Source organism: Pongo abelii, chromosome 12, assembly GCF_028885655.2.
Source record: "Pongo abelii isolate AG06213 chromosome 12, NHGRI_mPonAbe1-v2.0_pri, whole genome shotgun sequence".
NCBI classification, from domain to species: Eukaryota; Metazoa; Chordata; class Mammalia; order Primates; family Hominidae; genus Pongo; species Pongo abelii.
In genome coordinates this window covers 27,761,326-27,774,438 of record NC_071997.2, presented here as the reverse complement: position 1 = coordinate 27,774,438, position 13,113 = coordinate 27,761,326, and the positions used below count along the sequence as shown (strand labels likewise).

The 13,113-nt window shown below is 40.7% G+C and overlaps 1 protein-coding gene across 8 annotated transcripts; it reads right to left on the bottom strand.

Annotated features, from left to right (window-relative positions):
* Positions 1–2,033: 2,033 nt before the first annotated feature.
* On the bottom strand, positions 2,034–13,112 carry LIPT1 (lipoyltransferase 1). Of its 8 annotated transcripts, XM_063713359.1 has the most exons (4): positions 12,710–13,020; positions 12,534–12,596; positions 11,635–11,776; positions 2,034–6,313 (listed from the first exon to the last, which is right to left on the bottom strand). In XM_063713359.1, exon 4 carries the CDS (start codon positions 6,310–6,312, stop codon positions 5,191–5,193), a length of 1,122 nt encoding a protein of 373 aa, XP_063569429.1. In that variant the 5' UTR covers position 6,313; positions 11,635–11,776; positions 12,534–12,596; positions 12,710–13,020; the 3' UTR covers positions 2,034–5,190. The 8 variants fall into 8 exon arrangements, with proteins under 8 accessions (XP_063569429.1, XP_054403287.1, XP_054403286.1 ...); XM_054547312.1 differs by lacking the exons at positions 12,534–12,596; positions 12,710–13,020 and adding an exon at positions 13,027–13,112; XM_054547311.1 differs by having other exon boundaries at positions 12,534–13,020.
* Between the last annotated feature and the right edge of the window lies 1 nt (position 13,113).

The following is a 13,113-nucleotide window of genomic DNA, read 5'->3' as shown; positions in this document are numbered from 1 at the left end:
ATGCCTGTAATTCCAGCTACTCGGGAGGCTGAGGCAGAATTGCTTGAACCCTGGAGGTGGAGGCTGCGGTGAGTGGAGATCATGCCATTGCACTCCAGCCTGGGCAACAAGAGTAAAACTCCATCTCAAAATAAAAAAACAAACAAATAAAAAAACCCAGCTAAGCTAACATATGTAAGAGGAAAACTATAGTACCAGTGTTGAGTATTGGAGAGTGCACGTATAAATGTCACATCTGAGGACTATTCAACAGAGTTAAACAGTGTAGAGGACCAAAGCTAGAGACCATGGGAAAAAGGTTGGACAGAGTGGTCTTGGGCAAGCCTTAGACACTATGTTTTCCTTTTGTGGGACAGCTGGTAGGTACAAGATGGAGCTGGCATAAAAGGCCAGGAAGGGCTTCCAGAACAGTTCCTGATTTTTTTTTTTTAAATCTTTTCAGGTTCAGATGCTGATAATATTGAATCTGAAAAATTTTAGACTCAAACTAATTTGCTAAGCTGTATCATATGGAAATTCAGGGTGTCAGGAAAACACTTGGACAAGTGTTGGCCTGATCCGAAGTTCCTTTCTGCAGAGTATCTTTGCTTATCTTGCCCAGTACCCGATGCCACGTGGAAATGGAGTAGCTCTTAATTAAGGTACGAACATGTGTTAGACCTCTTTACTTTCATGTTAAAATAACAATTCTGATTTCTAAAGCATATGAATCTGTTACTATGGAGAATTAGCAATCCACAACCCTGTGCAATTAACTTTTATCCAACTTCTATAAAAATCCTGGCTAAGACATTGTGATATTTAAAGAAAAGAGTCTACAGACATGCTATCCATTCTAGATATTTTCTATCCCCAGATCTAATTAGAGCACCAGAAGCCTACCAGGTACAGCTTAAATATATCAAGAAATGTGTTAAGAACTATATGAACAACTATAAGCTTTATGGAGGGATATAAAAGAAAATTAGGGTAACTAGAAAGACAAATTGTATTCCTGAATGGGAAGACTTAATGTCAGTTCTCTCTAACTTAATTTATAAATTAAATGACAAAAGAGACTAACACCTGCAGACTTGCTTGACCAGCTATAAAGACATGGCTACAATAATTTTCTTAAAAATGTATGGGCATAGGCATGGGCAAATAAATCAGTGGGATAGAATAAAAGAGTCCAGAAGCACATTTGAAAGAGAGAAATTGTGTATGAATGAGTATTTAATATATAACAAAGGTGACATTTTAAGTTAGTGGAGAAAGAGCTCAACAAATGGTTGGAAAAAATAACATTAGGGCCTCTGTCTTACTCTGCATAAAGAAATTTTTCTGTAATGATGTTGACACCATATAAAGAAATCTAAATGTATTACAGAGCTAATTAATGAAAAATTTATATATACATATTTTAAAACCCCACGTAATGAACTGAGTATAACAGAAAGCCCCAGAACTGTTAAGAGCAAAAGACTTGGTCATGTAAATATACAAAACTTGAGTAAAAGGAAACATAAACTAAGTTAAAAAAAAAATGAGAGATCAAATTTATAAAATTAGAGTCAGTATTCCTAATATATAAGGATGATGGCCAGATTTTTAGCAGTGACCTTGACCTGACCTCCTTTAGCCTCCACAGGGACTTGGGCCTTAGAGCAATCTCTCCTGCTGTACTGCATCATTCCTATTAGTACACACATCTCGAGCCAGATGCCACCCTATTTTTTCATTCTTCATGAAAAACTTCTTCAAAGAGTGTTCTCTGTATTTTTTTTTTTTCTTATTTCCTCACCACCTATTTGCTTTAACTCACTTCAGTCTGGCTACTGCCCCAATTACTCCACTGAAATCGTTTTTGCTAAGGTCAACAGTGATCTCTGTACCACCATATTCAATGGGCACCTTTAAACTCTCGTATTATGTGACCTTTCAGAAGCATTTGACCCAGTTGGCTACTGCCTTCTTGAAACTCTTGACTTTCATGAAACATACTGTCTTCCTCCATTCTTACATTTTAAATACTGAAGTTCTCCCAAGCTAGGTACTAGGTAGTAACCTCTTTTTTTTTTTTTTAATTCACACTCTTTCCCTAAGGGATTACATGGTAAGTGTTCTTAGTAAAAAGCAACAAAAACTGCTCCTACCTGATATAAGCAAAAAAGGGGTTTATTATAAGAATAGTAGGTAGTTGAGCTATAGACTGAGACACAGAGGTTTTGGAGTGAAAAATCACATCTAGAATCACTACCCACAACTAATCAGATGACACTCCTGCTGAAACTGATGCAAGGGCTGGATGCAGTAGCCTACATCATTGATATCACTGGCTTGGAAACTATCACTGCTAGCCTCACTGCCTTCATTACCCCAGAAATTCAGGCCCCTGTCGCTACTTCCAGAGAAGGGTTCTCATCATTCCAGATGTTCTGCATCACTAGTGTCTAATTCAAAATATGGAGCAGTTGCATCTGATTGGCACAGCTTAAGTCATGTGCCCACGCCTGAGCTTCAACGAAGACCAGGAAAGAGTATAGTAAACTTTTGTTTCCATAGAAGGAAGTAGGCTCTACCTCCTACCAGGTGGAGAAGTCCGCAAACATAAGGGGACTCAGATGCTGAATATTTAATAGTTTAAAATTTAAACTTTAGATGAATTATAAAAGTCTAAAATTATTCATTTTCATGACTTAAAATACTATTTATATGCATTCAGCCCTCAAATTTATAAATTAAGCCGAGACATATAAGTCCAAAATTATTCATTCTCATGACTTAAAATACTATTTATATGCGGTCAGCCCTCAAATTTATAAATTAAGCCAAGACTTCTCCTTGGAGTTATTCAACTGCCTGTATGACATCTCAGACGCACACAAACATTTCAAATATAATACACCCCAACCAAACTTTTGATATACACTCCCCTACTCCCCATGTATACTCCCATCCATCCAGTCTCATAAGAAATCTAGGAGTAAAGGCCAGGTGCAGTGGCTCACACCTGTAATCTCAGGACTCTGGGAGGCTGAGGCAGGCAGATCACCTGAGGTCAGGAGTTCAAGAACAGCCTGGCCAACATAGTGAAACCCGTCTGCACTCAAAATACAAAAATTAGCCAGGCGTGGTGGTGCAAGCCTGTAGTCCCAGCTACTTGGGAGGCTGAGACAGGAAGATCACTTGAACCCACTAGGCAGCGGTTGCAGTGAGCTGAGATCATACCTCTGTATTCCAACTTAGGTGACAGAATGAGACTCTGTCTCAAAAAAATAAGACTCTCTCTCTCTCTCTCTCTCTCTGTATATATATATATGCCACTTTGACTCCTCTCTCATCCCCATATGCAAACATTCAGAAAGTTCTGGGGAAACCACTGCAAAACATACCTTGGGTCCATCTGTTTCAGGGGTTACTTGGTCAAATTTCCAATTTGGAACTCGAAGCCCTTAACACCCTTTGCCTGATGATATCCTCTCTCTGGAGAAACATGGTATTACTACACCAAAGCACATCATATCAGGATTTTTAACCTTTCTCAAAAAATAATTTTCATAGGTGGTAACAAGTGTGAAATGCTCATGAGTAATCTCTTCAAAGTTGTGTTTACTTGGTATTTAATATTGCTTTTAAATAACAAAAGGACCTGCCCATTAAACCTGCTAAACTGCCAATCATGTTTGTCCCAAGAACACCTTGTAAAACACAATCACTCACCCCACCCCAACTCTGAGATAATCAATTGTAGGCAAAACCCTCTGTCCATGCCTGCTCTTCCTAGAAATAAAAAAAGGATGGGGCCTGGAACTACTGAGATATATTAAAATAGAACAACTCATAAACAAAGAGGGAGCTGGGCATGGTGTTGAGCACCTGTAGTTCCAGCTACTCCAGAACCTGAGGCAAGAGGATCACTTGAGCCCAGTTCAAGGCTGTAGTGACCTATGAGCATGCCACTGCACTCCAGCCTGGGCAAGGGTAAGACCCTGTCTTGAAAGAAGAGAAAGGGAGGGGAGAGGGGAGGAGGGGGGCCATGGGGACTGGAGGGACTCATTTCTGAAGGCCTGAACTCTCACCAAATTATGAATCAAGGTTTGTGACAAGGTAAGAGTAGTGAAATTCTGAGCTTGAGAAGAGTGGAAACATTCCCCTTAAGAATGAGGGGAACTCAACCAGAGATGAATTAAATCTGACACCAGCAGAAAGATACATAAGTTGAAAATTATAAATATCAAATTGGGCTAATCTTCAATGATTATATGATCTTTCCCCCCAGCATCACCTGCCAAAAAGAGTAGAAAATCAATTGTTTTGACTAAAATTAAAAAGTGGCTATGGTAGAAGGTCAAAGGAGAGAAGCAAATGAGAATACTGGTAAGAAAGTAAAGCATAAAGTAAATTTTAGGCTGGGATAGAAGGGAAATGATGCAAGGAGAGATTAGGGAAGGGTTAAGAGCTTAGAAAAGTGCAACAGCCTTGATTTTTAGTGGGAGAGTAGAAAGATAAGAAAATATAACTAAAAGGGAGAATTTTAGAGTTTGAGATATGAGGAGAGGTGGCAAGAAATCTGGGTTATATCTCCGAGAGGTAAGAAAAACAGAGAACTAAGTCTGAGGTCAGAGTGTCCAATATTATATATAGCCCCAAGAGAGTAAAAGCAGCAGCAGCTGAAATATAAACACGTGCCAGGTATTAAAATCAATGAACAGACAGGGCATGGTGGGCTCACACCTGTAATCCCAGCACTTTGGGAGGCTGAGGCCGGCAGATCACTTAAGGCCAGGAGTTCGAGACCAGCCTGGCCAATACAGTGAAACCCCATCTCTACTAAAAATAGAAAAAAACAGCTGGGCGTGGTGTCAAAAGCCTGTAGTCCCACTACTCGGGAGGCTGAGGCATGAGGATCACTTGAACTCAGGAGGTAAAGGCTGCAGTGGGCCAAGATCGCACCACTGCACTCCAGCCCGGGTGACAGTGAGACTGTCTCAAAATAAATAAATGAAATAAATAAAATAAAATCAATGAAGGAAGAAAGAGAAGAAAGGATCCTAGAGGTCAGAAGAAATACACAGATAGGGATAGGTGATAAATAATTTCAGATGGGGAGAAGTTACTGAAAGAGACTAGGTTTTTTTTGACATACAATGTGCAACTATGAGACATTTTATTTTCTAATTGAAACTGTATTAAGATATTTACTTGGAATCACATTATTCCCTTAATTTTTTCACAGAGAATATTCCATTTACTGTGTAGTTTGTGGTCTTGTGGACATGTTCTAAGTAATATATTTGTTAGCATGGTAGTTTCAGTTGGGCAAAACTTACTGCCAATAAGACCTGAATTTAATTTGTCACGTATTTCCAATGGCAACCAATGATCAGGTGCTTCAATATTACAAATTTCAATTCTTCCATTCTTTATGTCTATGAATACTTTAATTTCCAAGTGTGACTGTTCATATAACACATGAAAGGAAGTATTTATACTAAACTTTGGAGTTTTGCCATATATCCACTCCCAAGTTTGCAGTTCTTTGGCTTTGCTATTTATTCCAGGAAACAGTGTCTCATCCGTTGGGTTTATTAGGTGAATGTGATTATCAATTTGATGATAAGCAGCATACTCTGTAGCGACAGCATTCATTAGTACTTCACAGGTCAGAGTGGGATCCTTTTCCAAAAGATTTTTCACTAAGGAAGGTATGCTAGCAGTGGCATTGCTCCTGATCCCTTGGTAAGGGCTCTTTAGCAAAGAAGACAAGAACGTCCCATCAGTACTGCATAATAAAGTGCAATGGTGATAGGCAGTAGTCCGGCCGATCTTAGAAGCTGTTCCTGAGATTTTAAACTGCCCATCAAGTAAAAGGTCAAATCTTTTGGTAGCCTGCACATCCAGCTGGGGTTGGACAGCATTCAGAGCTCTCACAATTAATTTCAGATTTTCCATTCTATCATACTTTTTTTTGGTTGTAAAGAAAGTCAAATTGATATTACCCATATCATGGTAGACTGTTCCTCCTCCACTTCTTCTCCGAGCCAGTTTTATACCTTCTTCTCTCATTAGATTCAGGTTACATTCCTGCCAAGGATTTTGATGCCTACCAATTACAACAGAGGGAGAATTCCGCCAAAAGAATAGAATTGGTTTGCCTTCTAGATTCATATGGTCATGGATCCAGTCTTCCACAGCCAGATTTTGATAGACATCATTGGAAACTGACTGTAAAATCAGCCCATTTTTTACTATTTTTTTAAAGCCACCTGCTGGGACCTGGCAGTCACAAAGTAACTGGAAGCAATTCCTCATTGAAAATGGGATCAGCATGCTTTTAAAAATGGAAGACAAACAAATTAATTCATTGAAAAAAGGAACATTAAATTCTATTTTCTAACTATCAATTATCGGTTATTTAATCCAAACTTATCTCTTAAGTATCCAGTGCAGTTGCTTTTGGCTTTTAGCTTTACAATTAGTCTTTAGCAATGCTATAACCAAGTATTCAAAAGAAATAAATGAAGACAAATTTCAAATAATTTCAGTTGAAATAATTTCACAGTTTTCAAACAATAAGTCTGCTGCAAATACATTATGTAATATATCTTTTTTTTTTTCTCTTAGAGACAGGATTTCACCATGTTGCCCAGGCTGGTCTCAAACTCCTGGGCTCAAGCGATCCTCCCGCCTTGGCCTCCCAAAGTGCTGGGATTACAGGCATGAGCCACTGTACTCAGCCACATTACCTATAATATATCTTAAAGCCAAATTATGTTGAATTCACAAGTAACAAATGTTCATCGAGAAAAATGAGAAAATACAGATAAGCAAGAAGAAAATAAAAGCATTGATAGTCCTAATCACAATTAACATTTTGGTGTAAACCCATTTTATTTCTAAGCGTGTATACGCACACACGCATTTCCCTCCCCATACTATTATTTCATTTGACATTCAATCTATATCTATATCTATATCTATATATTTTTTTTTTGAGACGGAGCCTCGCCCTGTCACCCAGGCTGGAATGCTGTGGCGTGATCTTGGCTCACCACAACCTCCGCCTCCCGGGTTCAGGCGATTCTTCTGCCTCAGCTGGCATAACAGGCACCTGCCACCACATCTGGCTAAATTTTGTATTTTTAGTAGGCATGGGGTTTCACCATGTTGGCCATGCTGGTCTTGGAACTCCTGACCTCAGGTGATCCGCCTGCCTCAGCCTCCCAAAGTGCTGGGATTACAGGCGTGAGCCACCGCGTCGGCCCATTAGATCTATTTTGCATCAGCTTTAATGACTGTTTAATACTCCATTGTTAACAAGTTTACTCAGTCTCTTAGTCTGTAATTTTAGGCGGCTTCTAGTTTTTCTGGTTATCAACAATGTGTTGATGAACATTTCTGTGGAAAGCTTTCATTATGTTTTTGTAACACTTTAAAAATAATTTCCTATTTGACTTTGGGATATATGATTTACTGGCAGCATAACTTTTATTTAGATCAATATTAACTTAGGATGAACCCTTGAGGTCAGAGAGTGAGGCAACTGGGAGTATGCAGGTTTATATACAAAGGTTAAGAATAAATTCGTTATGTTTGGATGCTTTCCACATTATTCATGTTACCATTGCTAATGAAATATTAGGCGGCAATGTTTGAAAATACTAGCTATGAAAATGAAGTATTTTGATTACTTATGGTCTTAAATCATTCTATTCCAATTCTATTTCTTAGAATGTAATTTTCCTTCAGGTTGAAGAACTGGGAATAGAATGGATTATTAAAGTGTATAACTTGAGATTAAGAGTTTGGTTCTAAATAAATAAAGTTCATAACTAGGTAGCTAGGCCTTTTTTTTTTTTTAAGACAGGGTGTCACTCTGTAATTGTCTCACTGCAGCCTCAACCTCCTGGGCTCAAGCAATCTCCACATCTCAGCCTCTGAAGCAGCTGGGACTACAGGTATGCGCCACCATGCCTGGCTAATTTTTAAATTTTCTGTAGAGATGGGGGTCTCCCTATGTTGCCTAGGTTGATCTTGAACTCCTGGGCTTCAGTGATCCTCCTACCTCAGTCTCCCAAAGTGCTGGGATTATAGGCATGGGCCACTACACCTGGCCCCAAATTATTTAGTTAAGTAATATCTTAGAAGTACAATTCTAGATTAAAGAGTCTTCATATTTTCATCACTCTTGTTATAGTTTATAAACTAACCTACAAAAAGTTGAATCAGTTTACATTCTGTCTAGAAAGGTGTGGAGAGGTTTAATAGAGGAAGGAATACTTGAACTGAGTCACCAAATCTGATAGTTTGCCAGGTCAAGGAGCATATTCCAGGCATATGCAAAGACAAAGAGTCATCTAATAGTAAGGTATGTTTTGGGGATTCCCTCCTAAGAGAAAGAGTTACACTACTAGTCTTCGAGTTCCACTGAAGCCTATGGCTATACTGTCCTAGGAAGCCTCGCAACCGAGACTGCATTACTTTGGTTAACCTCTTTGTTCTTGGTTCTGCTTGACTGACTTTGACACAGTACCATATTCACTCAACAAGTATTTATGGAGTGCCTACTAGGTACAAGGTAATAAGGAGATAGAAAATGGGAGGAAATAAATTCATGTAATAAACCAAAATATTTGGACTTTTTAAAAGGCAGCTAAGATCCACTGAAGTTTTAAGCAGGAAGTGTTAACTCAGCTATTATACAAATCTGCCTCTGCAGGGTTGAGTATAGATTAAATAAAGGATGGACTAGGGACAGGGGGAACAGTTAATGGACTAAGGCAGTTGTCCACGCTAGAGATAATGAGGGCCTAAAGTACGGTAGGAGACAGAGAGGAGGGGATGGATATGAGTGACATTAAGAAGGTGAACTGGCCGGGCACAGTGGCTCATGCCTGTAATCCCAGCACTCTGGGAGGCCAAGGCAGGCGGATCACGAGGTCAGGAGATCGAGACCATCCTGGCTAACACGGTGAAACCCCGTCTCTACTAAAAATACAAAAAATTAGCTGGGCATGGTGGCGGGTGCCTGTAGTCCCAGCGACTCCGGAGGCTGAGGCAGGAGAGTGGTGTGAACCCGGGAGGCGGAGCTTGCAGTGAGCCGAGATCGTGCCACTGCACTCCAGCCTGGGCGACAGAGCAAGACTCCGTCTAAAAAAAAAAAAAAGAAGGTGAACCTGTCCTTGCCTTCAAGAAACAAGTACCTCCACAATCTAGTGGGAGATACTAAAAAACAAGTAAGACAATAATTAAAATACAGTGTCCTAAATGCTGTGAAAGGTGTTAAGTACAGTAGAGGGCCATCTAATGCTCTAATTAGTGGATGTGACATTGAAGCTGAGACATAAAAGGGATAAAGAAAAGAATTCTAACAATGTGCAACAGCTTAGTGGAAAAGGAGATAGGACCCATGCAAATACTTTAATTCTACTGGCTGGTTCTTAGGAATACAAGAATGGGGAGTTAAGAAGGCAAGAGAAGTAGACGTTAGATTATAAAGAACCTTAAATCCAAGTGAAATGCTTGAACTTTATTGCCCAGGCTGGAGTGCAGTAGTGTGATCACGGCTCACTGCAGCCCCGACCTCCTGGGCTCAAGCAATCCTCCCCTAGCCAGCATGTGCCACCATGCCTGGCTTTTTTTTTTTGTAGAGATGAAGTCTCACTTTGTTGTCCAGGCTGGTCTCAAACTCCTGGGCTCAAGCAGTCCTCCTGCCTTGGCCTCCCAAAGCGCTGGGATTACAGGCATGAGGGCTTTGGATTTATACTTCAGAGACACTGCCTAGAGATTTAAGCATGGAGAATGTACAATACTTGGTAATAGGTTGAATTAGGGTGAGAGAAAGAGAAGTCAAGCATCATGTCCTTTATGATATAATGATTACAAGCTCAAACCAGACTGCCCTCATTCAAATCCCAACTCTATCCTTTATCAGTTGAATGACCTAAGGCAGATTACTTTTCTATGTCTCAGATTTGTTATCTAATATGTGGATAATGACAGGACTCATCTCATATTATCAGGCTGAGTCTGATGAGCTAATACATATAAAGTGGTTAGAAGAGTGCCTGGCATTGAAGAAAGTACACAATATGTGTTAACTATCTTATTAATATTATGCCCCGATTTCTGGCCTGGCAAAGAGGTGAAATTTCCTAGGACAGATTTTATAGGAAGAGGAAGTATGGGGTTAACATAATTGGTTCATTTTGACTGTGTTGAACTAGCGGCCAACAGCATAGAGCTCAATGGATGGTAACTGAGGCCGCAGGAAGGTGGTTCAGTGAGAAGATTTAAGGGCCTGTGACATAAGCCTGAAGAGCAGCAATATTTAACGGACATACAGAAGAAGGAGGGAGAGCTCACAAAGGAAGCTGAGGATAGAAAAAAAGGCAGAAAAATTTTGAATATGCTATTATGGAAGCTTCAAGGAGACAAGATGGTTAACAGTGCCAAATGCCAAAGATTGAGCAAATAAGATGAGGGTTGAAAAGGCTCTATTAAACAGTATCAAGAAGGTTATCAGTGATCTTGGTAAGAACCAGATGTACTGAGTAAATAGGAGGCCCAAGGTGGATACAATGACAGTATTCTAGTTGTGAAGTAGAAAAGCTAGGGCAGTAGGTAGAAAGGAATGTGGAGTTAGGAGAGGACTTAAGATGCAATAGATCTGAGCATGTTTAGATGCTGGTAGGGGAGTCAAGAGAGGGCAACACTGGAGAAGGGAGGCCCTTGAGAAAGTGATGGTACTGGGATCCAGAGTTCAGGTAGGGGGCAGGCTTAAAGGAGAAAGTAACAAATAGGAGTGGTGGGCACTAATAAGCTGGATGGTGTCTGTGGATATGGAGATTGTCAAAGATCTTGTGAAATATCTTTTTCTAAGATTAAGGCTCTTACTCTTGTCTGCATGCGCAGAGTGTGGCAGGATGGCAAAGTAGTTAAGGACTTAAATTTTTAATCCTGGCTCTGCCACTTACTAATGACTTTAGGGAAGTTGTTTAACTTCTAGCTGCTTCAATGGCCTCAGACGTCATAAAATGGTTGAGAGAATTAAATGTGTTAATATGCATAAGCCATTCATGTTTGGCAAATATGAAATGTTAACTGTTATGACAGGGTTCTCCCTTTCCCATCTCTATTCTGTGTTTACTGTTCCTATCATATACCATGTATTCCCTCAAGTGAACAAAGATTCCTAACCAAGACACATCAAAGTGGCATTCACCTTGATAAATTAACTATAGTCCAAGATGTTGGCTTTGGTCAAAAATGTGATCTTGTTAGCGTTCCAGAATTGATCCAATTTATGTATTGAGCCAATGCATGTATTTTAATAGTGCTCAAAATATCTCTATTCATCCAGGTATTGTATATACAGTGTGAATAAAACCCAACAAAGGTATTAATTCAACAAAGTTCTCATCAATTACATGACAGACATTGTTCTTAGCACTTGGGATTCATCAGTGAGTCAAATGAATAAAGGTGATAAGGAGGGCTATTAAAAAAAGTAGATGGCTGGGCGAGGTGGCTCATACCTGTAATCCCAGCACTTTGGGAGGCCGAGGTGGACAGATCACCTGAGGTCAGAAGTTTGAGACCAGCCTGGCCAACATGGTGAAACCCCGTCTCTACCAAAAATACAAAAATTACCTGGGCGTGGTGGCAGGCGCCTGTAATCTCAGCTACTCGGGAGGCTGAGGCAGGAGAATCGCTTGAACCCGGAAGGTGGAGGTTTCAGTGGGCCGAGATGGCGCCACTGCACTCCAGGCTGGACAACAAAGCGAGATTCGGTCTATTAAAAAAAAAAATGTAGAGCTGATAAAGAGAGGATTGTAAATGTGTATGTGAGAAAACTTACATTGCAATTTTAAATAGGGTTGTTAGGCTAAGCCTCATTAAAAAGGCGTCATGTGAGAAAAGATGCAAGAAGCTGTTCTAAGCACCCGAACACATAAACCAATAAACAGACCTCAGTGAGGCTGTGACATTTCATTTTGAACCCCGAAAGATGAGAAAAAAATCACAGAGTGAGAAAAAGTGAAAACAAAGGTATGTCCAAAAATCCGACTGCCAGCTTATTGATTTACAAAGAGAACTATAGACCATCAATCAGATATTCAGATGAGCCTGTGCAATTATTCACTGTAGCACTACTGACAAGCCAACTCTTAAGTTTGCTTGGTGAATATATCATCAGAACAAAAGGACTGAGTTACATGATATGAATGTCTGACGGAATGGGCTCTGGGGAAGACACTTCCTTAACTCAGGGGAGCCCCTGCTCTTAAGCCGGAATACCCTCTCTCCCCTAGAGAAGGCGTGGATTCATCTGGCACAGGTGCGCCCCTTTTTTTATTCTATGCTCCAGTAGCGGATCAGACCCCGACTGAGTAATGCACGGTATTTCAGGATATTTCACAGTCGTTGGGATAGTGTCAAGCCTTTGACGGTCTGGTTAAATTTTGTTCCTTCAAAATCACTTTGAATCATTCTACTCTCACCCTTTAATGACTAATTTTATAAAGTTTTTCCTCGGAAGACTTCCTTACCTTCCATGTTCTTGAGACACTTTGCTACCACTCCACTGCTAAACACGCCTCCCCATCACTGAACTGAAAGCAAAAACAGCACAATCCCATCTATCTTTCTAGGCAAGGGCAGCTTCTTCATAAGACCTTGCCAAGACCCTATTATTTTGCCCCCTCTCTAATCATATACAACTTACTCAGAATCTCATTACGGTCGTGTGCATGTTTTACTTCGCCCTTTTGGCTCCCAGGGGGCGTGCATACAGCTAGCGTCCAACATGTTTTACGATATTTACCCTCCCTCCTGTATTCGGGATCAACCGTTCCTAACAGTGAAATTAGGTCGTCCCAAGTGCTGAGGGGAAAGTGTGCACACAGGAGCCTTCAGCACCAGCGGAGGCGACCCGCAGGTCCTGACCCACCGCCAGAGACCCCGCGCGCGCCCAAGGCCCCACGGCCGTCCACGCGCTACAGCCCGCAACATCCCGGTTTGAAGCGCTTCCGCTTCACCCACCTGCGGCTTCCGGTCGTACCCACGGTCTCGCGAAGGCTCGAGCTGGAAAAGTGCGTCGTACGACCCCGAGCAACCAGCAGGCCTTGC

Bases quoted from the DNA above. Each gene is read 5' to 3' on its own strand.
- LIPT1 (XM_054547312.1), bottom strand. From the start codon at position 6,312: ATGCTGATCCCATTTTCAATGAGGAATTGCTTCCAGTTACTTTGTGAC.